General features: G+C 44.7%; 1 protein-coding gene across 1 annotated transcript in view; it reads left to right on the top strand.

Moving 5' to 3' along the window:
• Positions 1-24,449, top strand: part of ADGRG2 (adhesion G protein-coupled receptor G2) — a 148,544-nt gene that overhangs the window by 71,413 nt on the left and 52,682 nt on the right. The window contains exons 8-12 of the mRNA XM_063444698.1: positions 10,690-10,749; positions 13,060-13,089; positions 13,505-13,555; positions 14,875-14,909; positions 15,343-15,374. Of these exons, the coding sequence (XP_063300768.1) occupies positions 10,690-10,749; positions 13,060-13,089; positions 13,505-13,555; positions 14,875-14,909; positions 15,343-15,374 (208 nt within the window). The remainder of the gene's footprint in view (positions 1-10,689; positions 10,750-13,059; positions 13,090-13,504; positions 13,556-14,874; positions 14,910-15,342; positions 15,375-24,449) is intronic.

Raw genomic sequence — 24,449 nt, 5'->3', positions numbered from 1 at the left:
GGAATTCAGAGTTTATTTAAAAGTAAATTTCAAATTTAAGGCCAAATAGCTGAACTAGACAACAATTTTCAAGTCAGCTATGTTTCCATGTCAGTTACATTTGCCTTAAATTTGAAATTCACTTTGAATTCTCACTTTAGCAAATATCCTTTATAGTTTTTGGAAATCGTGTATGGAAGTGTTTTTGCAGCAAAAAAGGGAAGCACGGTACATTGCAAAGTGTGGGCCTATTAATTATATTTGTCACAACTAAAAAAAAATAAGATGAATAAAAAGATTCACCCATCATAAATTACTGTGACCTAAACTGCACAATGAACATTACTTATGCGGGTACATAGAGTGCCCATTTAAGGACAGCTAACACACGTTTTGGAGTAGACAGAGTTTCTGTATCTAATGACTTGTGTGCAATGTGTAATTGAAGGGGTAGATGAGAGCAGAGTAGAAGAGATAAAGTGTGACGGCTAACAGGAAAAAGGCTTTGTCTATGGAGGATCATGCGGTCTCACGGGATCTTGCATAGACTTCAGCGTTGTATTTTTGAGTACAATGTTGACATGGGCTCCTAGCAGCAGAAGTCCAAGGAGCAGCAGAAGACTAGAAGGAAGAACATGGAGGCAGTGGCTCTGTATAAGCTAATGGCATCCAGAGCCAGACTGGGAATACCAAGCAATGTATGCAAGTCCTATAAGTCATTGTGCCATGTAGTGTGTGTGTATGTATGTATATATATATATATATATATATATATATATATATATTCAAAATATAAAATAGATTGGTAGCACTCACAGACTTTTTGATTAAAAAAAGCTTTTTCTTTATTTCTACATTACAAGCTTCACAATTCTGTGTGGCATAAACATTTTTTACGGTCGGTCAACATTTTAGTCTTTCCTCAGGGCTAAGCACACAACATTATTGTTTATTATAGCCAGTGTGCAAGGACATTTTTTGTTTCTTTGTGTGTATATATATAATCTCAAATGCCCTCTCCTCCTCTTAATTTCCCTTTCTCACCTCAATATCTGCATGTCTCTCTCCACCCATAATTGCCGTTTTTTTTTTTAATCTAAACCCAGACTTTCCATTTCAGTCTGAGCCCCAGCAAACAGATTTAAAAGATTGATACCAGAACTCACAGCTAGCAAGTCTTGCAGCTCAAAAGCCTTATGCTGAGGTAGCATCTCTGAAAGATTACCACCCACCCTGCCCCACACCCTACCCTCTCCATGGTACTCACTACATTTATAGATAGTTCAAATCACCTGGTCTTCCAAACACACCAATCATGTCTAACATCTTATTCTCACCTGTAACCATAGGTGTGCGCACGTGGTGTGCCAGGTGCTCTAATCCCTGCAGCCCTCGCTATGTGCCTCCATGGGCCGGTGAGGGAGGCACACAGGCAGGGAGGGAGGCAGGAGAGGACCCGGGGAGCTCTAGCCAGCAGCCCTGTCGGGTTCCTCTCGTGAGGTCGGAGCGTTGCCGCGGCAACGCTCAGATCTCGCGTGAGTGAATTCTAGCCCCACAGGCTAGCGTTCACTCGCCACTGGACCACCAGGGATGGCAGCAGCACGGCCCACCCTCCCTACAAAAGGGAAGAATGGAGGGTGGCTATTTCCTAAATGGTCCCCCCCACCCCCTACAGTCCCTCCAAACAAATAAACACAAACAGCACCCACACACAGACAGCACCCTCACACAGGCAGCACCCACACACGTACAGCACCCTTACACGTACACATACACACACACACACACTAACAACACCCTCACACTAACAACACCCTCACACTAACAGCACCCTCACACATACAGCACCATCACATATACAGCACCCACACACATACGCACACACACACACTAACAGCACCCCTACACACTCAGCACCCTTACATACACACACACACACACACACAGCACCCTCACACACACACAGCACCCTTACAGACACACACAGCACCCTTACACACACAGCACACACACTAACAGCTCCCCCTCACACACAGAACCCACACACACACACACAAACACTAACAGCACCCTTACACACACACACGCACACACACACAGCATCGTTACATACACACTAACAGCACCCTCACACACACACACCACCCTCACAAACACACACACAGCACCCTTACACACACACACACACACACACATACACACACACTAACAGCACCCTTACACACACACACACAGCACCCTTAAACACACACAGCACCCTCACACAAACATAGCTGCCCACACACAGAGCCCACACCCACACACAGAGCCCACACCCACACACAGCACCCTCACACTCAGCACCCTTACACACACAGCACCCTTACACACACACACTAACAGCACCCTCACACACACACTAACAGCACCCTCACACATACACAGCACCCTCACACACACACACACACCACCCTCACAAACACACACATAGCACCCTTACACAGACACACACACACACTAACAGCACCCTTACACACACACACACTAACAGCACCCTTACACACACACACACGAACAGCACCCACCCACACACACACACAGCACCTTTAAACATACACAGCACCCTTACATACATACACAGCGCCCTCACACAAACATAGCGCCCCTACACCCACACACAGCACCCTCACACACGCACACAGCAGTGTATGTGTGTGTGTATATATAAATATATATGCGGCGTGTGTGTTTGTGCTTTAGGATGCACACCCTTATGCAATAGGCTGCGCACGCCTATGCCTGCAACACCTCCATTCCCATGCCACAGACCAGTTAACCCTTCATTCCTCCACGCTCTCCTATTGCCCTAGCTGCCCTTATAATTCCCTCATCTCTAACAAAACACTACTTAACAATGTTCTCTCTACTATTTTTCAGTTTCACCCTCACTTCTCTCATTACTAAAATCGCTCAATCGTTCTGCTTACCTGTCCCTACTGACACCATTTTCATTGCTCCTGGTTTACTCCCCTCCTCTCTCTGTTGATCCACACCCTTTCTCCTCCTACTACTTCTGAAACCTCAAAATACAAACATTCAACCAAAACAATTAAATCTTACTCCCACTCCGACCTTCTCTTACTTTCTATGCTTCTGCTCCTGGCAGCTGGCAATGTCCTCTACCTACCTACCCTGTGTCCAACCCAGAAACCTTGCTAATCTCATATCCATCCCATGTAACTCTCTCTTTAAGCCCTCCTTCTATTCTGCCCTCTGGAATGCACGCTCTGTGTGCAACATAACTAAATCTACTTCTATCAATGACTTATTAATCTCACACTCCCTAAACTTACTTGCTTTAACTGAAACTTGGCTCTTTCCCTCTGACCCAGCTACCCCTGCCTTATTATCCTATGGTGGTGTACAGTTTACGCACAACCCAAAACAGTCTGACAGTAAAGGTGGTGGTGTAGGGTTTCTCCTTTCTCCCCACTGCTCCTTCAAACCTCTACCCCCCCCCCCCTTCCCTCTCTTTCTCCTCCTTTGAAATTCACTAAATTTGCTTATTCAAACCCATATCTGTAAACATTGCAGTTATTTATCGGCCCCCAGGTTCTTCTTGTCTATTCCTTGACCATTTTGCTTACTTCCTCTCAAGCAATATCCCATCCCTAATTCTAGGGGAATTCAATATTTACATTAACCCACCCTTGTCCTCAGTAGCCTCAAAACATATTTCAATTACCTCCTCCTTTGGGCTATCACAATGGGCTAATTCTTCCACACATGTAGCTGGCAATACCCTAAATCTTATTTTTTTAAATGCATGCTCAGTCTCCAATCTCTGTAATACTCACTTTCCGCTAAGCCCCCGCAACTCAGGAGGAATCTGAATTCTCTTGACCTCCAGCAACTCTCAGCTGATCTCCATTCCAAACTCTCATCCATCCTACCTTCTCGTGTCCCTCTCTGGCTATCTCTTCATTTAATGCTACCCTCACCTCTGCCCTAAATGCTGCAGCACCACTCCAAGCATGCTCCTCAAGGAGGGTGCGTATCCAACTGTGGCACACTAAGTCAACCCGCTACCTGCAGAGATGCTCCCGTTAAGCTGAACGCTGCTGGAGGAAGTCTTGCACCTTGTCAGACTTTCTACACTATAAATTTGTCTTGCACTCATACAGTGCAGCCCTCACCCTTGCCAAACAGTCCTACTTTTCTTTTCATTAGTTCATGCTCCTGCAGTCCTAGGCATCTCTTTAATACTTTTAACTATTTTCTTTGCCCTGCTGTGACCACCCCACAAACTAATCTTTCAGCTGATAGCTTTGCATGTTACTTTACTGACAAGATTAAACAGTTAAGGAATGTAGTCTCCTCCCTTCTCCCCTCTATCTCAACCTCACTTGGATCATACTATCCCTACCCTCCAAGACTTCCCTCCAGTTACTGAACAGGAGGTGGCTACGCTTCTCCTCTCCTCTTGTCCCACCACATGTCTGCTTGATCCAGTACCTTCAGACCTCGTCAGAGCTCTCACCCTTTGTTTTGTACTATCCTTAACACACATCCTAAACTGCTATTTTATCCTGTGTTGTCCCTGCTCCTCTCAAGCATGCTACTGTCATGCTACTGTCGTACCCATCCTAAAAAAGCCATCCCTAGGTCTTCCACTTCCAACTATCTTCCCATATCCCTGCTTCCTTTTTCCTCAAAGCTTCTAGAAGACTTGTTTTTACTCGTATGTCTCGCTTCCTAAATTCCAACTCCCTACTCGATCCTCTTCAATCTGGCTTTCGTCCCCTCAACTCTACTGAGACTGCTCTTATTAAAGTTACAAACAACCTAATCACAGCCAAATCCAAAGGCAACTACTCCATACTAATTCTTCTTGACCTCTCTGCTACCTTGTTGATCATGGCCTCCTTCTCCTAACTCTTCAATCTCTTGGTCTCTGTGACACAGACCTCTCATGGTTCTCCTCATATCTCTGCCAATGCTCCTTTAGTGCCTCTTTTTCCAACAGTACCTCCTTCCTCATACTGTCTCAGTCGGAGTCCTTCAAGGTTCAGTTCTTGGTCCCCTTTTGTTCTATACTACCTCTCTTGGCAAACTCATTAATTCATTTGGATTCCACTACCACCTGTACACTGACTACACCCAGATATATCTCTCCTACTCTGACCTCTCCTCTCCTGTCCTACAACGTGTCACCAATTGCCTTTCTTCTATCTCTGATTGGATGTCCTCCCACTTTCTGAAACTCAATCTCTCTAAAACTGAGTTTCTTATTTGTCCTCCTCATAACACTGATCCTCCTCCTTCACTCTCCCTGCAGGTTGACCGTACCTGCCTCACCCCATCCTTTCAAGCTCGCTGTCACTTTTAATCCTGGCCTCACCTTTGCACCTCATGTCCAGTCTGTTGCTAAAATTTGTTGATAACAACTTAAAAACATTGCCTGCATACGCCTCTTTCTTACGCAAGATGCTGCCAAGGAGCTTGTTCATGCTCTAGTAATCTGTCACATTGATTACTGTAATTCTCACCTAATTGGTCTCCCCAGAAGCCGTACTGCCCCCTACAATCTATGGGGAATGCTGCTGCCAGGCTGATCTTTCTCTCCTGTCGCTCCTCTCACACCTCACCCCTCTGTCTATCCTTACACTGGCTTCCTGTACCCAGGGCCGGCGCCACCTGTAAGGCGACCTAGGCAGCCGCCTAGGGCGCAACTTAGCAGGGGGCGCCGGATCCCTGCACCCGGTCATCACCGGTGCGTCTCCTCATGCTGCGCCGCCTGAGCGCTTTAACAAGCCCCAGGCGGCGCAGCACTGCTGTGTGGGGGCGGCCGGATTTAAGTGACCGGCAGAGCACTCCCTCCTGCCGGTCTCTCAATGTAGCGTGGTCGGGCGGCGCGGAACGCGGGACAGGTACCTCTGTTTCCTGTACCCGGCCGCCGGCGGACTGACAGGAAGTGCTCACTTCCTTTCAGTCCGCCGGCGGCCTGGTACAGGAAACAAAGGTAAGCTAAGGACCACAAGGGGGGTGGAGGGGACACTAAGGATCACTGGGGGTGGGGGGGGGGACTAAGGACCACTGGGGGAGGAGGGAGGGGGGACACTAAGGACCACTGGGGGAGGAGGAGGGGGGGACAAAGGACCACTGGGGGAGGAGGGGCACTAAGGACCACTGGGGAAGGAGGGGGGAACTAAGGACCACTGGGGGAGGAGGGGGGGGGGACTAAGGACCACTGGGGGAAGGAGGGAGGGGGGACACTAATGACCACTGGGGGAGGAGGGAGGGGGGACACTAAGGACCACTGGGGGAGGAGGAGGGGGGACAAAGGACCACTGGGGGAGGAGGGACACTAAGGACCACTGGGGGAGGAGGGGGGGGGGAAGGACCACTGGGGAGGAGGGGGGGAACTAAGGACCACTGGGGGAGGAGGGGGGGGACTAAGGATCACTGGGGAGGAGGGGGGACTAAGGACCACTGGGGGGGAGGGGGAGGGGGAGGGGACACTAAGGATCACTGGGGGATGAGGGGGGACTAAGGACCACTGGGGGAGAAGGAGGGGGGACTAAGGACCACTGGGGAAGAGGAGGGGACTAAGGACCACTAAGGGGGTAGGGGACTAAGGACCACTGGGGGAGGAGGGGGAGGGGACACTAAGGATCACTGGGTGAGGAGGGGGGACACTAAGGAACACTGGGGGAGGAGGGGGGCAGTAAGGACCACTGGGGAAGAGGGTGGGGTGTAAGGACCACTGAGGGAGGAGGGGGGAAGGTCCACTAGGGGTTTGCCAGAGGGAGGACTACTAAGGGGGGAAGAGGGGAAGGACCACTGAGGGAGGGAGGGAGGACCACTAAGAGGGGGAGGGGGGGAGTGAGAACCACTAAGAGGGGGAGGGGGAGGGGGAGTGAGAATACCACCAAGGGGGGACTGCAGAGGGACAGGGGGCCAAGGGAGAACATTGAGGGACAGGAGGGAAGGGGAAATCACTAATTGACAGGAGGGGAGAGCACTATGACATTTTTTTAAAAAAAAATAAAGAGCTGCTCCCCTCTCAGTCCCTATCCTACCCCACAAAGCCTCTCTTTTACACTACACACATACACAATTCATCCCCACACACACACACAGAAACATACAATGCATCCTTACACACAGACACACCCGAAACACACAATGCATACCTTACGCTCACACAAACACTCATTCTCTTACACACAGCAACAAAATGCATCTCTTACACACTCAATGCACCCCTTACAGACACACACTGCATTCAATTACATACACAGAAACACACCTTGCATCCCTTACACACACACACACACACACAGAAACATACAATGCATTCCTTACACGCAAACACACACTGCATCCACTATACACACACTACATCCCTTACACAAATTGGTATCCCTATACACTACATTCTATAAGAACACACACATTACATCCTCTACAATAACACATAAAACATCCCCTACACACATACACTCCACTACCTGTGAGAGAACTCATGGGTGGGCCATGTAGGTGGATTTATGTGTGGGCATTGTAGGCATACTCACGGTCAAGCCCTGGGGGCCCAGACCTTGAGCTGTGTAAGGGGCCCCAAAAAATGGTGCTGCTTCCTGTTCTACACCAGACCTTTGTGCCAGACTGAGCCCATCATCAGCCTATTGTCCTCATCTGGTGGTAAGTAGGCAATCCAATATATTATTAGTGGCATTAATCTCTAATTTACCTCACATTAAATGGATACTATAGTTACCAGAAGCACTACAGATTAATGTAGTGGTTCTGGTGTCTATAGCCTGTGCCTGTAGGCTTTTTAATGTAAACACACTGTCTTTTCAGATAAAAGACACTTTGTGCAGACTGACGTTGGCCCATATGGCAGAGCATATGAGCGGGGCATTGTGATGTCACATGGTGGGCAGGACATATGGGGGGGGGCGGCAAATTTTTTTTTTGCCTACGGCGGCAAAAATCCTTGCACCGGCCCTGCCTGTACCCTACAGGTGTCATTTTAAAATACTAACCCTTACCTATAAAGCTAAAAAACAACTCTAGCCCCTCTTACATTTCTTCAGTGATTCATAGGTATGCCCCCTCTCGGTCTCTCCGCTCTACTAGTGACCTTCTCCTTTCTGCTGCTCACACCCTTACTGCAAATTCACGACATGGGTAGCTCATTTTCTTTGGAACAGCCTGACTCCCCCTGTCAGACTCTCCCCTACTATTCAATCCTTTAAGAAGTCCCTTAAAACCCATCTTTTCAGGAATGCTTATGGCCTCCAAGAGTAACTTCTATCTCTCAAACCTTCCTCTCACTCTCTCCTATAGGGCCACACTCCACTCTCACCTCCAGTTCTGCTACTTTCCCACCATGTCTATTTGCTGTCTCTCTCAATACTCTTACTATTGTGTTTTTATACCCACCTCCTCTAGACTGTAAGCTCGTTTGAGCAGGATCCTCAACTACCTAGTGTTCCTGTTACATTTTGTTATTGTCTCATTTGGTAAATTCCCCTTTTATTGTAAAGCGCTGCGGAATAAGCTGGCGCTATATAAATAACAATAATAATATTAATAATAAGCACACTGCATTATTGTTTATTATAGCCAGTGTGCAAGGACATTGTTTTATATTTTTGTGTGTATATGTATATATATGAGTGTAGATTGGATTAGCAGTATTAGTCCAGTTGACAAGATGCAATAATACCAGAGTATTGCTATTGCAGTATGAACTTTTTATTTATTTTTATTGGACTAACATAATACTGAAAATACAAGCTTTTGAGAGTTTTCCTCTCTTCCTCTGCAATAAAGCAACACTGATAAATATGATACAGTTTAACACTTAAAACAACTGATGTTGTTAGAGAAAGTGAGGGGGTGAGTGTGGTGTCATAAATAGCAGAAGATGTGCCTGAGAGTGAAAGGCACAGATTGGTTGAAAATAGCCAGTACAAGTAAATACACACCACGGGAATGGCTAATCCAATACAAAAAAAAATCCAAAAAAAAATCCAGCAGATAGTTACCTACAACCCTAACTCTACAAGGAGTACGTAAAATTATTAAAGATCTACAGCAGTTCATTTAATGGGACCTCACACTCAAGGAAATATTTCCTGAGCCCCCGACGCTAGCATTCAAACAAGCAACTAACCTGAGACAAAGATTGGTCTGCAGCAAATTGACCGCTGAACAGGAGCTCACACAGAATGGCACTGTACAATGCAACAAATCACTCTGCAAACCGTGCCAACATATATGTGGCAATAACACAGCCAGAAACAATAACAAATAACACAACATTAAAGGATCATATTTGTGCACATCTGCAAACGTGGTGTACATGATACAGTGTACAGTGTGTGACGAAGGTTGCTACGTTGGAGAAACTGACCTTAAAGGGACACTATAGTCACCAAAACAACTTGAGCTTAATGAAGGAATTTTGGTGTATAGATCATGTCTCTGCAGTCTCACTGCTCAATTCTCTACCATTTTATGAGTTAAATCACTTTGTTTATGAACCCTAGTCATACCTCCCTGCATGTGACTTTCACAGCCTTCCTAAACACTTCCTGTAAAGAGTCATCTAAAGTTTATCCTTCCTTTATTGCAAGTTCTGTTTAATTTAGATTTTCTTATCCCCTGCTATGTTAATAGCTTGCTAGACCCTGCAAGAGTCTCCTGTATGTGATTAAAGTTCAATTTACAGAGCTAGAGATAAAATAGTTTAAGGTAAATTACATCTGATTGAAAGTAAAACCAGTTTTTTGTTTTTTTTAATGCAGGCTCTGTCAATCATAGCCAGGGGAGGTGTGGCAAGGGCTGCATATACAGAAACAAAGTGATTTAACTCCTAAATGACAGTGAATTGAGCAGTAAAAGCTGAGAGGCATGATCTATACACTAAAACTGCTTCATTAAGCTAAAGTTGTTTAGATGACTATAGTGTTCCTTTAAGCTGCATCTCAGAATGACCCTCTTGATTACCACTTTACCCAGACTCCATCTAAAATCTCAGGATTAAAGTTCTTAAAGGGAAAAATTATCACAAGTTTTAACACCAGAAATTAAGGACTTAATGTAAATTCTGGCTTTCTGACACACTACCAAAACTTTATTTAAACACCCATCTTAATGTCTTATATATTTATTTCTATACTCCCACTTTACCTATATTTGATCAATGTGTATATACATAGATGCAGGCATGCAGCTGTATATTTGCATGCCCTGCTCTGCTGTTTGTTCGTTTTTTTTTTTTTTAGTTTATTGACTTTGTTTACTTGTTCTGGCTATTCGCAACCAATCTGCACCTTTCACTCGCAGGCACATCTTCTGCTATTTATGACACCTCACTCACTGACAATCTCACTGACACAAACACAGAATCTCACTAATACACACAAATAGGCGCAATGACACAAACTAGATCACTGACACGCAGACAAGCTTACTGGCACACACAAACTTAGCACATACAAACTCTCTGATACACACAAGCTCACTACAGACAAATTCATTGATATGCACACAAAAGCTCACTACAGACAAGCTCACTGTCACACAAACACATACTCACGGCAGACTAGTTCACTGACACACAGACACAAGCTCTGAGATAATGCGCTGAGATACAATTTAATGCATTGTCAATAGGGATCTTTTTAACAATGTGATTGTTTGTCTTCACAGACTCTAGTAATACTTATGAAACAACTTTGTCTTCTTCAACGTACACAAGCAATACAACAGGTATGTATACTGTACCTAATCATTTATAATGCTTAAGTGTAGACCAGATGTTTTATTAGATATTGTTTTATGAGAAAATTAAAGAGGAACTATCACACACTTTTAGCATAACCTTTATAACTATTAATTGTGCTAAGATTTGAAAAATTATTTATGTTTGTTAAGACTTTTCTTTACAAACTTTGCCAGCCAAGGCCAGACGACGTACATAAATTAGTAAACTCTTCCATGAACATGTATGGAACATCTGTTAGATGCCCAATTGTACATGCTCGTGCCTGAGGCCTAATGTAGTGGTGAAGCTTCCAAAATGTGGGAGTATAGTGGAGGTAAATGTTTTTTACTTACTTATACTGCTCTGTTCACCCCAGTAAATGTAGCAATAGTGTTTAGTGGGGCAAATAAGCAAAGAATTAACACTTTTCTGGCAATGATAGTTATGCTCTAATGTAACTGCCGCAAACAAACTAGCCTACCTGTAGCTCAGACTATAAATGATTAAACATGTTGTCCTTAATATAGATAACAAAAATATACAGCAACAATCCCATCTACCAATGAGGATTTGCATTTAGTTCTCATTTTAAGTATCATGAAAACCTCTGATTGATCTTAAAAATATTTAAAAGATTCCCTCTTACAAATAATACAGATCAAAGTGGAGAGGGGGATGTTTTCTGGCCTGGGTAATTCAAATGATTGGTACACAGAATCTCTTGCTCGTCTCTTTAAGAGAGGTTTGTCGTTTTTAGGACAAGTACCTGGCTATGCCTGTGTCCTTTAATCCTTGTGTTTCTCTAAAAGTGGAGTGACCTAAATGAATCCTTTAGCACTTCAACTCCTGTCATGTTATGAATGCAATGAATGTCTGGGTGTTGATATATTGTTAGCTGTTTCTGTTTTGCCTATTCCCATATATATTATTGCTATATATGTTAAATTCATCAGTAAACATCATTGTATATATTTACTGGAAAACTAGTAGCTAGTCTAGCCAAGAACAGCCTCAATAGAAGTCCAAAAAGCAAATGCAGCTCATCCAAATGAATGACAGGTCTACTTTTTTAAACTGTACCAGATTTTTTTTTTTTTTTTTTGACACATGGACTCTATATATATATATATATATATATATATATGGAAATCTATGAGAGGGAATTCAAAATAAATTTCAAATGTAAGGCCAAATACACCAAACTGGGAGCATAGCTGAGTCAGATAATGTTTCTTGTTTGACTTTTTTACCTTAGAGGATCACTATAGTTTTCTAAAGCTATTGTGCCGTAACCACCATTTAAACAAAGTAGATGGTGGGAACCGCACTCAATCCCAGCGGCCAAGGGTGCTCCGGATCAGGACCAGCAATCCCAGAATTATACACGAGAGAAGAAAGGACCACAGGCACTCCAAATTGAAACCGTATGCAGATTTATTAGGAAAAAATGCAAAGCCAAGCAACGTTTCGACCAACAAAGGTCTTTTTCAAGCTTGAAAAAGACCTTTGTTGGTCGAAACGTTGCTTGGCGTTGCATTTTTTCCTAATAAATCTGCATACGGTTTCAATTTGGAGTGCCTGTGGTCCTTTCTTCTCTCGTGTAACCACCATTTAAGTGACCGTGCCATAGAAGCAAGGAATAAAAAAGGAAGTTTTTTTAACCTTTTCTCCCTTGCAACACCGGTCTCCTCAGAGAAGCGCTGCCTCTTTGGCTGAGATTGATCTAGGTCAATCCAATGCTTTACTATAGGAAAACATTTGGAGGCTAATGCGCATGCGCAGCAAAACACCACACTGCGTCAATCAGACTGTCTGATTAAATAGCAGATTTTTATTCTGCTATTTCAAGGAAGCTCCTCTATTTGCTGTCAGTATGACAGCCACTAGGGACAGGTTGACCCTGCATAGAATGTGTTGCCATTCCAACAGACTGACAATGTTTTCAGCTGCAGGTTAAAAACAGAAGGCACAAAGCACCCAGACCACTTCATTTAGATGAAGTGGTCAGGGTGCATATAGTATTTCTTTAAACTTGAAATTCACTTTAAATTCCCCTTGAATTATCATTTTAGCAAATATCCCTGTAAATGGTGAATATGTGTTAGAATGCCATCTCATATAGTTTAACACTCCAATACAGAGATATACTCTATATCATAAGTATATATTTTATATGCTACAATAAAATGGTGGATACTTAGTGAGACGAATGATCGCCACCTACACTGTCTGATATTGCAGTGATGTCAGGAGTTAAGAATCATTCAATAACAGTAATTCATTTTCTAATTTTATTGTTTAAATCTTGTTTGCAGTTGATAACCAGTGTGATTTAAATAATAACTGTAAGTATGTTTACATTCACTATGCAACAATTCTCACTTTATTGAAGGACCCTGCATGCGTTATAGTAATAATAGTAATAACATTAACAATAGTAATAACAATAGTAATAACATTTTTGCCAGTTTTATCCTAAAACACTGGAATTATGCTAATCTAAAATGCTGCTTTCCCAGCTGTTTTCCTTATCTTAACCCTGATGGTAACATTAATAAATCATATTGAAGAATGAACTGGCAGTCCTAATTATTTAACTTGAGCCATTAAAAGTAAAATGTCTGAAATTATATCACAGCCATAGAGCTTTTGTGCAACTCTGTCATTGTGCTATATTTGAGAATTTCTGCCTGTTACTTATTTAATTTTTGTTTGTGCTTTGTATGTATAACTGTATTTACTTTTTTTGTTTTCTTGAAGCGTCCCCTGGGTTATTCTGCAATTTCTCATCTCACTGCAATTATTCAGGAGGTCAGTCAATGGTTTTCACTATTGTAACATTTGTAATCATCTTTTTTTGCCAAATACTTTGTCGTGGTAGGCAGACCTAATGCTATAAATGGCTCCACCGTATAAAGTCATGAAATTAATTACAAAACAGTGCACATGCTGCCCTTCTAATAAGTGTCCCCACACTATCACCCAAAAGTTACAAAAAATATTAAACAGAGTGTGTAAAGTGCCAGTGTTATACTTTCAAAAAATTATCAAAACTCTATCTTTAAAAAGTATGAGCAGAAAATAAAAGGCAGAAAATAAGAGAAAAGCAATCATAGTGTAACACAGTAAAATGAAAAATCACAATAAGTGATAAATTGGCCCACTCGCATATCTTAGAGCTTTTGTTTTCCTTTGCCAAACTTCCTTTAGGTTTTTGCTCTGGGTGAGCTTAATCCTCTTCATCTTCTCACAATTTTAACACATTTTTTTGTCTTTTGTTGTAGTTAGATATATTAAAAACCACTGACAGGTGAAATGAATAACATATTGTTACAATGGCACCTGTCAAAATGTGAGATATGTTAGGTAACAAGTGAACAGTCAGTTCTTGAATTTAATGTGTTGCTAGCAGAAACAATGGCTAAATGACTGGGTCAGAGCATTTCTAAAATCTTGTGGGGTCTTCCTGGTATGTGGTGCATAGTACCTACCAAAAGTGGTGCAAGGAAGGACAACCAGTGAACCAGCGTTAGGGTCATAGGTGCCTTAGGCTTATTGATGCACGTGGGGATTGACGGAAAGCCCATCTGGTCCGATCAAATAGAAAAGCTTCAAATTGCTGAAAAATGAATGCTGGCCACGACAGAAGAGATGTAAGAACACACAGTTCATCGCAGTTTAATGTGTATAAGACTGCTTAGTTGTAGATCAGTCAGAGTGCCCACGATGACTCTTGTCCATGGCCGAAAGCACCTTTAATGGGGATGTCCGTTCAGAATTGGTCCGTGGAAGAAGGTTGCCAGGTCTGATGAATCACATTTTCTTTTAGTTCAGGTGGATGGCCTGGTTGGTGTGCATCGTTTACCTGGGAAAGAGAGGGCAACAGGATGGGAAGAAGGCAGGCTTAAAGAAAAGTGTTATGCACTGGTCAATGTTCTGCTGGAAACCCTTGGGTCCTGACATTCATGTGGATGTTACTTAGACTTGTTTTTTCTTTGATAATGAGTAGAAAAGATAAGAAAAACTATTTTAGCAAGAGTAACGTGTGGACTTTAAATTGAATCCGTCCTCTACTGTGTGACTATTATTTAAGAAATATTTCTGATTATTTATTTTGGTTATTTTTCTAGACATCTATGCTGTCACTTTGCAGGAGAATGAAGACGTAAGTGTTATTTTTCAGCGTTTGAGCCAATAAAGGAAGATGATTTTAAATAATTCTTCTTCTGCACCAAATCACCAACACTAGCTGGTAACCTCTTTTTTTTTGTAAACTGGGTTGAAGAAAGACTTCAGCTTGAAACGCCGCACATCCAGAGTTATTCTGAATTGTGTGCCAGGGACTAGTTGCACCACCAGCACACGTGACCTAAACAGCCCAGAACTCTTTTCCGGGCTGCCTCAAGAATGGTTTAACGGGGGGCATCCTGCACCATAACAACTTCATTTAGATGAAGTTGTTATGGTGCCTTAACTGTCCCTTTAATGTGTTTCATGGTAGTACCATCTTGTTAGTACATAACTTTACTGGACTTTTTTTTATTAATTGTTATTAAGTGACAACACTTTCCACTAAAATAAATATTTTTTATTTTCAGGTGTGCACTCAACTAGAAAACCTTTTTATTCAGTAAGTACAGTTAGTTTTGTTTTATTAGGTTTGTTGGTGTGTGTTTGAATGTCTATAGAGTTTTAAATAAGTTATATTGTAAGACACACATAAATAAATCTAGTTTGATTGGGTGCTTGTCCATGTCTATACCATAGGCGTGCGCAGCCTGTTGCATTAGGGTGTGCACCCTAAAGCACAAACACACACGCCGCGTGTATATGTATTTTTATATACACATACACACACACATACATTCATACATACACATATATATATATATATATTTAAGTAGAAATAAGGGAAGCACTCTCCGGTCTTCATAAAAAGTCCTTCAGTATTTTATTTCAAATTTTACAAATTACGATCGACGTTTCGACCCCTCAGGGTCTTCCTCAAGATCAGTGTATCAATAAACAATAGCCAAATATATAACACAATCAATAATGTACTCACCAATCGTGACTGAATCACCTCACCTCCTCCGTGTGCACCCGGAAGTGAATTAGCGATCACGTGACTACGTGACCTGCCGTGTTGCGTGCGTGCTGACGTGTACATGTGTTGCTAGGAAACCCATATACAAAACATATTCCAGAGTTATCTATCCCGAGCTGTGTGAAGATATGTGAATAAATATGTAGGTTAAATGTGAACCATAGGAAATGTAAGAATAGCTATGCATAGAGCTATATAAGATGCAAAAGAATGTTATGTAACAATTTGTAAGACTTTTAAAGTGAATCCACGTTTGTGATCATGCAATGAAAATTGTGCCAAACTGCATGCAGTGAAAAAAATGTGCATAAATATCATGTAGATCTCCCACGAGAGCTATATCACCTTATCTTATATACATAAATACATAGGACATAAAGAATAAATACAATGGTAATATCCACCATATCATATCAAACATAACAATGGAGAGCTGGCCAAAGATGACCAAAATCTATGTAAAGACACAAAGCAGGGCAGCTATACCATGACTGTCAATAATAACTATTACAGCTCTGTGTATAAAGGGTCGACAACTAAGAGACATATAGCCATATTATTGAGGCACTAATCATTTCTCAAGACCTATTCTATCGAAAGGGAACCAACAGGAGGCATCCCGGACCGAGAGACAGACACACCAGAAAGAATGGAAAAGAATGAAAAAAATAGAAAAAATAGAAACAATAGAAACAATAGAAAAAACTAGAAAAAACTAGAGAAAATAAAAATAATGAAAAATTCAGATATCTAACAACACATCTCACGGTAGTTCACATCACAATTATAGAAACATAGAAAAAGTAATATTTTCATTGAGCCCCTTAGGGGCGACAGTGTCCAATCGATATATCCATTGGGCCTCTCGTTGTAGCAGGATCCTCGATCTGTCCCCTCCTCTGGACATGGGGGGAACGTGATCTATGGCCACAAATCTGAGAGTCGGGAGTCTGTGTTCCAGGTTTAAAAAATGTTTGGCCACTGGTTTGTCACTGTGTTGATCCCTGAATGCGGTCATGATCGTGGATCTATGTCCTCTTATGCGATCCCGTAGTGTCAAGTCGGTTTTCCCCACATATGAGAGTCCGCAGGGGCATGTGATCATGTATATGACATGATCAGTGGTACACGTAATATAGTGTGGTATTTTGATTTTTAGGCCACTATGAGGATGGGCGAAAGTTGTCCCACTGATCATATGGCCACATGTCACACACCCACTGCATTTAAAGCAACCTTTCTTGGAGATCAGAGCGGGCTTGCGATAACTGGCTGTAGGATCATTCTTAACCAGAAGATCTTTCAAATTTTTGTTTCTTTTATAACTTAGTATGGGTGTTTCCAAGAATGTCCTAGGTAAAGTTTTGTCCGATCTGAGCATACCCCAGTTTTTATGAATGGAGTTTCTGATGATCGAAGTACCTGTATGAAAAGTGATAGGGAGATAGATCCTCTGTGTTTTGGATGTTGTCAAATTTTTGGGAGTAGTTTTCTCACGATTCCAGATGTCCACTGCTTTAGTATGTGCCGCCTTGAGTGTACACGGTAGATATCCTCGTTCTCTAAATCTTTCCCACATCTCTTGGATCTGTGTGTCTCGTTTGTCCGTTTCCGTATTGTATCTGAGGACCCTCAGAAACTGTGATATCGGTAGTGATTTTTTAAACTGTTTGGGATGAAAACTGGAAGCCATGAGTAGAGTATTTCGATCTGTTCTTTTTCGATGTAGGGTGAATTCAAGTTTGTCATCTTTCTTGTATATTGTGACATCTAGGAATTGGATAGATAGTGTGTCTTGTTCTACACTTAGCTTAACTGGTGTGGATAGTTGGTTGATTTCAGTGGTCATCTTTTCCAGCTCCACGGAGGTCCCAGTCCAAATGAGAAACACGTCATCGACGAAGCGATAGTAGTGTTTAATGTGTTGTCCATATTTTCGTAGGATATGCGTTTGTTCAAACATGAACATGTAGGAATTGGCGTATGCTGGTGCCATGGCCGCACCCATTGCAGTCCCAGCCAACTGAAGAAAAAATTGGTTTTCAAATTTGAAAAAATTACAGGAGAGTGCTATCAACAGAAATTCCATGAGGTATTCGATAGGGGGTCCTTCATATACCGAAGATTTGATGAGAATATCTCTGAGCGCTTGTATGCCTTCCCTATGTGGTATGATCGTATATAGACTTTGTACGTCCATCGTTACCAGCAGGGCTGTGTTTTCCACCCCGGGATCCTGTTTAATCTTGGACATGAAGTCTTGTGTATCACGTAGGCATGTGGGTAGCGCCAATACGCTGTCTTTGATAAAAATATCAATATACTTAGCGATCGGTTCAAGTAAGCTGTCTCTGGCGGATACTATGGGTCTTCCTGGCGGTTGTAGTGGGTCTTTGTGGATCTTGGGTAGAGTGTATAATATTGGGTGTTTTGGATGTTCCACTTGTAAAAATTGTGCTGTTTTGGTGTCCAAGTATCCACATTGTATACCCATATCTATGTGGTTTTGTATCCTCTTCTGGAATTTCTTAGTCGGATCAAATGTGAGTTTGGCATATGTAAGCGTGTCACTTAGTTGCTTATAAATTTCTGCCTGATAGTTTTGATAAGACTGAATGACCGTGGCACCCCCTTTGTCACAGCTCGGGATAGATAACTCTGGAATATGTTTTGTATATGGGTTTCCTAGCAACACATGTACACGTCAGCACGCACGCAACACGGCAGGTCACGTAGTCACGTGATCGCTAATTCACTTCCGGGTGCACACGGAGGAGGTGAGGTGATTCAGTCACGATTGGTGAGTACATTATTGATTGTGTTATATATTTGGCTATTGTTTATTGATACACTGATCTTGAGGAAGACCCTGAGGGGTCGAAACGTCGATTGTAATTTGTAAAATTTGAAATAAAATACTGAAGGACTTTTTATGAAGACCGGAGAGTGCTTCCCTTATTTCTACTTATATATCCTTTACACGTGGGATAGCACCAAGGCATCTACAACTTTATTTTTGAGATAGGGTGAGTGCCAAGCTATATTTGTTTTGTATATATATATTTATATATATATATATATATATATATATATATATATAAATATATACAAATATACATAGGTGCCGTGTGTGATTGTGAGCGGTGCAGCGTGTAAGGGGTGCAGTGTGTGTGATTGCGAGGAGTGCAGTGTGGTGTAATTGTGAAGGGTGCAGTGTGTGATTGTGAGGGGTACAGTGTATGTAATTGTAAGGGGTACAGTTTGTGTAATTGTGAGGGATTCAGTGTGTGTGGGGTACAGTGTGTATGATTGTGAGGGGTGCACTGTGTGGGCGACAGGGGTTAGGAGGGTGGAGGGGCAAAGACAGGGGTTGGGGGTAGAGGGACAGGAGGTAGGGGGGTGGAGAGGCAGTGACAGGAGGTAGCGGGAGTAGACGGTTAGTGACAGGGGTTAGGGGGTAGAGGGGGAGTAACGGGTTAGGGGGATAGAGGAGTAGTGACAGGGGTTAGGGGGATAGAGGGGTAGTGACAGGGGGTGGGGGAGTGGAAGGGCAGTAACGGGTTAAGGGGGTGGAGAGGCAGTGACATGGGTTAGGGAGGTAGAGGGGCAGTGACAGGTGTTAGGGGTAGAGGGGTAGTGACAGGGGATAGAGGGGTAGTGACAGGGGTTAGGGGGGTAGTGACAGGAGTTAGGGTGGTAGAGGGGCAGTGACAGGGGGTGGGGGGGAGTGGAGAGGCAGTGACAGGGGTTGGGGGGTGGAGAGGCAGTGACATGGGTTAGGGTGTAGAGGGGCAGTGAGAGGGGTTAGGGGGGTTGAGGGGTAGTGACAGGGGTTAGGGGGGTAGTGACAGGGGTTAGGGGGTTAGAGGGGTAGTGACAGGGGTTAGGGGGGTAGTGACAGGGGTTAGAGGGGTAGTGACAGGGGTTAGAGGGGTAGTGACAGGGGTTAGGGTGTAGTGACAGGGGTTAGGGGGGTAGTGACAGGGGTTAGAGGGGTAGTGACAGGGGTTAGGGGGGTAGTGACAGGGGTTAGAGGGGTAGTGACAGGGGTTCGGGGGGTAGTGACAGGGGTTCGGGGGGTAGTGACAGGGGTTAGGGGGTAGTGACAGGGGTTAGGGGGTTAGAGGGGTAGTGACAGGGGTTAGAGGGGTAGTGACAGGGGTTAGGGGGGTAGTGACAGGGGTTAGAGGGCTAGGGACAGGGGTTAGGGGGGTATGGGGGCAGAGCCAGGGTGGGGGGGCAGTGAGTGACAGGGGACAGAGGGGGTTTAAATACCTGCCCTGGTGGTCCAGTGGGCGCCCTCTCTCTTCAGTCTGCAGCTCCGCCGGGAGTGAGCTGCAGACCACACGGTGAGTCTCGCGATCTCCAGGCAGAGCGTTGCCGCGGCAACGCTCTGACAGGCTGGAGATCGCGAGACACCTCAGTCTGCAGCTCACTCCCGGCGGAGCTGCAGACTGAGGCTGAATCTCCATCAGGGCAGACGGACAGGAGGGGCCTCTCACCCGGCGGCATTGTGGGCAAGCCGCCGGGCCCCCTCCTGTGTCGGGTCCTCGGTCATAGACCGAGGACCCGACATGTCAGTCTGCCCAGAGGCAGTGCAGCACGGAGGTGTGATTAGGGTGTGCCCAGGCACACCCGGCACACCCCGTGCGCACGCCTATGGTCTATACTGTTATTGGTTGACCTGTGTTTACAGGCATGTATAAAAATTATGTGTGTCTATCAAGTAGTACTGTTCTCCACTTTATCAAGTGTGTGGCTGATATTTGCGGAGAAATTGAATAAACTTCTGCTGAAGCTCTCTCTCTTTCTGGGATATCCTTAGCACTGCTAGATGGGTATTGTTGGAAGGAAAGACTGGATCTCTTCTATATTTCTCATTAGGAGAATGGAAAAACGCTGGATGGAATAGGTGGGTCCCAAGCTTGGGATTAGTCCTCTTGCTTCTGAAACACCCAGCCTCTACAGCAAGGGTTCCTAACACAGTCCTCGTGTACCTCCTAACAGTCCAGGATTTTAGGGATTATTCAGTTGTGTCTAAGGTGTTTTTAGAAAGAAAGGAAAAAAAAAACACTTTAGACACAACTGGGTAATCCCTCAATCCTGAACTGGTAGGGAGTACTTGAGGACTGGGTTGGGAACCCCTGATCTAGAGATATCGGTTATGTAACCAGAATCCTGCATGACATCAATTTTACCCAAGTTTTGTGTTCGGTCAGGGGATGTGGCTCACACAAACCATACCTGCCAACATTTCAAAGGAAAAAAAAGGACACAATAATTTTAGGCTTGGATTAGAGGTATGGCCAGGGGTGGAGCTGTTCTGAGAAACGTTAGGTGACTTACTTACTAATTTATGCAACTAAAACGTAATTTAGAACAAGAACAGTGTATGATAATTACAATGATTGATTTCTGAACACATTTATTATATGGTTAAAGACAGGCTGCTGTAATATTGCTGTGGAGCTCTGTTATGCACTCAGACACACCAACACTATGAAACGCCTAGAAAAGTGGGACATTAGGGACAGAGGGATTTGGACCCGTTATAGGAACTAGTAACTACCCCATCCTGGACACCAAGATGTCTGGCAAACTTATAACTTGCTGCATGACAGGTCTATAGTCGCCATTTGGGCAGTCGGAATCCAGGACAAACCACCCCCATAACCTCACCCAATAATACACAGACACTAAGTAGTATGGGGAAATTTGTCCACAGCTTTATTAACCAATAATTATAATAATAATAATAATAATAATAATAATAATAATATCGATAATAAATTAACAGGTAAACATGGGTCATTGCCCCCCATACTCCGCCCCCTCGCATCCTGTTCCTTCGGCTACCATACAAAAGGCAATGACCCCCATATAATAACACATATATACATAATTATAACATACACCAACTTTATATCAAAGTGCCAACCACCATTAACCACGGCAGGGGTATACCCGGATACCCCTGCCCCACCAGGTTCTGAGCCACCTCCAGGACTCGAAACCTCTCAACCACCGATGACCACAATCTGTTTATTCCACCTCACGTTCATCCAGGGGAGCCTATTTCCTCTCCTTCAGCTCCCCGTCCCGCCGCTGTGAAAGAAACGGGTTAAATAAACACAAAACAAACAAAGGGAGGGTGGGTGGGACAAACTCGACCAGGTAGGAAGTTAGAATGACTCACCTAAAATGGCTGCTCATTTAAATAGCCAATCCCACTTACCCATAATTCCAACCCTCGCTTACTTCCTCCTAAGCCCGCCTCCTAACCCCTGTCAAGGCCTTTTTCCGCTTAGCTGCGCTCTAGCTACATGGGGCTACATGACAGGTCTATAGTCGCCATTTGGGCAGTCGGAATCCAGGACAAACCACCCCCATAACCTCACCCAATAATACACAGACACTAAGTAGTATGGGGAAATTTGTCCACAGCTTTATTAACCAATAATTATAATAATAATAATAATAATAATAATAATATCGATAATAAATTAACAGGTAAACATGGGTCATTGCCCCCCATACTCCGCCCCCTCGCATCCTGTTCCTTCGGCTACCATACAAAAGGCAATGACCCCCATATAATAACACATATATACATAATTATAACATACACCAACTTTATATCAAAGTGCCAACCACCATTAACCACGGCAGGGGTATACCCGGATACCCCTGCCCCACCAGGTTCTGAGCCACCTCCAGGACTCGAAACCTCTCAACCACCGATGACCACAATCTGTTTATTCCACCTCACGTTCATCCAGGGGAGCCTATTTCCTCTCCTTCAGCTCCCCGTCCCGCCACAAGCTCAGACCTTGACCCCTTAAGCTGTCTGAGCTCCGCCACCCCGAAGAAACAGAGCCATCCTTATACCATCCTGCCAACCCAAGTTGAGCAGGTCCAAACCCACATCCGAGAGGTGAACACCATCCGAGCGGTAGTATCCTGGCAACCCTTCCTCCAACTCCAGGTGCCGTACCACTACACCCCCTACTTTCCGCACAAAGCTTGCCATCAAGCTATTCACCTTCTTCCTGCACCTCTCCATAGCCCCCGGGTCCGGAGCATGCCGCCACCGGCGCCGCGGGACAATCTCAGACCAGACCAACATTACCCCCGGAAGCAGGCCCCTTAACTTATTAATGTCCTGCTTCATCCACTTCACCAGCCGGCGCTGCGGCGTAAGGCCCAGGTCATTTCCCCCCACATGTAATACCAGCACGTCTGGCGAGTACCCTGCTGCCAGCATCCCAAACAGTTTCCCACAAACATCCCCCCAGCAAAAACCCCGATACCCAAACCAACGAACTGCCAACTGGCCTCTCGGAAAACCCAGCTGCTGGCCTTGCGCTCGAGCTGCGGCCCTCCTCTCGGCCCAGAAGACAAACGAATGGCCCACGATCCATGCCACACGCCCTGGGGGGAGAAAACAGATGATGAGGGAAGTCCAACAGAGACCCCTACCCCATCCCCAACCAACACAGCGAAACATCCCAACATAGCCATTATCCCTCACATCATAACACAAAACCTTTCGAATTTGATGGTTCTACACATTTTTTTTTTTTTTTTGAAATACGAAACAGTCCCCTGCCATTAATCCAATAGACCCAACCGGACATAGGAGCGGAATCTTACCGATTCCCACCTCCCGATCCTCTTCACCACCTCGTCCCCCAATCCCAACCGTGCGGCCTCCGTGGCCGCCCCAATACGGAACGAGTGCGTCCCAAATCGTGCAGCTTGAAGCCCCAACCTGCCCAAGCCCAACCGAAAAACTTTCGTGAACTGGAACCGAGAAAGGGACGATCCGTCAGCATGCACCAATAAGGAGCCCCCCACCGCTGGCCTCCGCGCCAGATACTCCACCGTAGCAGCCACCGGGCACAAAGCCGAGCCTGGCAAGGCCCCCAGTGTCACGTCCCGGCCCACGCCGCGGACGTCCGTTTTGGACCTGCCAAGGTGCACCACCACCTTCCTATCCAGGATACGGACCCCCGACAATTGCAGGCCCCCCTGCGCCAGTTTACTAGCACTCACCAATTCCCCTACTCGGAATGCCCCAAAAAACGCCAAAACAAACGCTACTTTGAACAGTAAAGCCTCAAACCCATCAAAACAAACCTCATGCAATATACCCACCAAGTCCCCCAGCAGCCGCACCGACACCGGGCGCCTGGTATCCGGCGCCCTGCGCCCCTTGCGATAACCCTTCAGGGCTTGCCTGATGACGAAGGTCTTGGTAAAGTCCTCCTTCCCATGCCACCGAAACCAAAACGCCATAGCCGCCATGGATCTGTCCACCACGGCAGGGGACGGCCCTTTTGTCAGCAACTGACAGGTGTACCACAAGAAAGCGTCCCGCAGGGCCTCCCCGCTGTCCATGGCCAACCCCTCCAGTGACCGCTCCCACAAGCCCCAAACCTTACTGTACGAGGCCCAAGTGGCCGGTGCCAGAGAAGCCTTCACGAGTCCTCCAAGCAGGACGCCCCCAGCTGCCAAATCTCGTCCGGGCAAGCCAGCCCTTCCTTCGATGCCCCCGGCGCCGCCAGCCAGAAACGGGACCACTGAAAACGAGATAGA

This window comes from Pelobates fuscus, chromosome 1 (genome assembly GCF_036172605.1).
Source record: "Pelobates fuscus isolate aPelFus1 chromosome 1, aPelFus1.pri, whole genome shotgun sequence".
NCBI classification, from domain to species: domain Eukaryota; kingdom Metazoa; phylum Chordata; class Amphibia; order Anura; family Pelobatidae; genus Pelobates; species Pelobates fuscus.
This window is presented reverse-complemented; position numbering and strand designations above follow the sequence as displayed.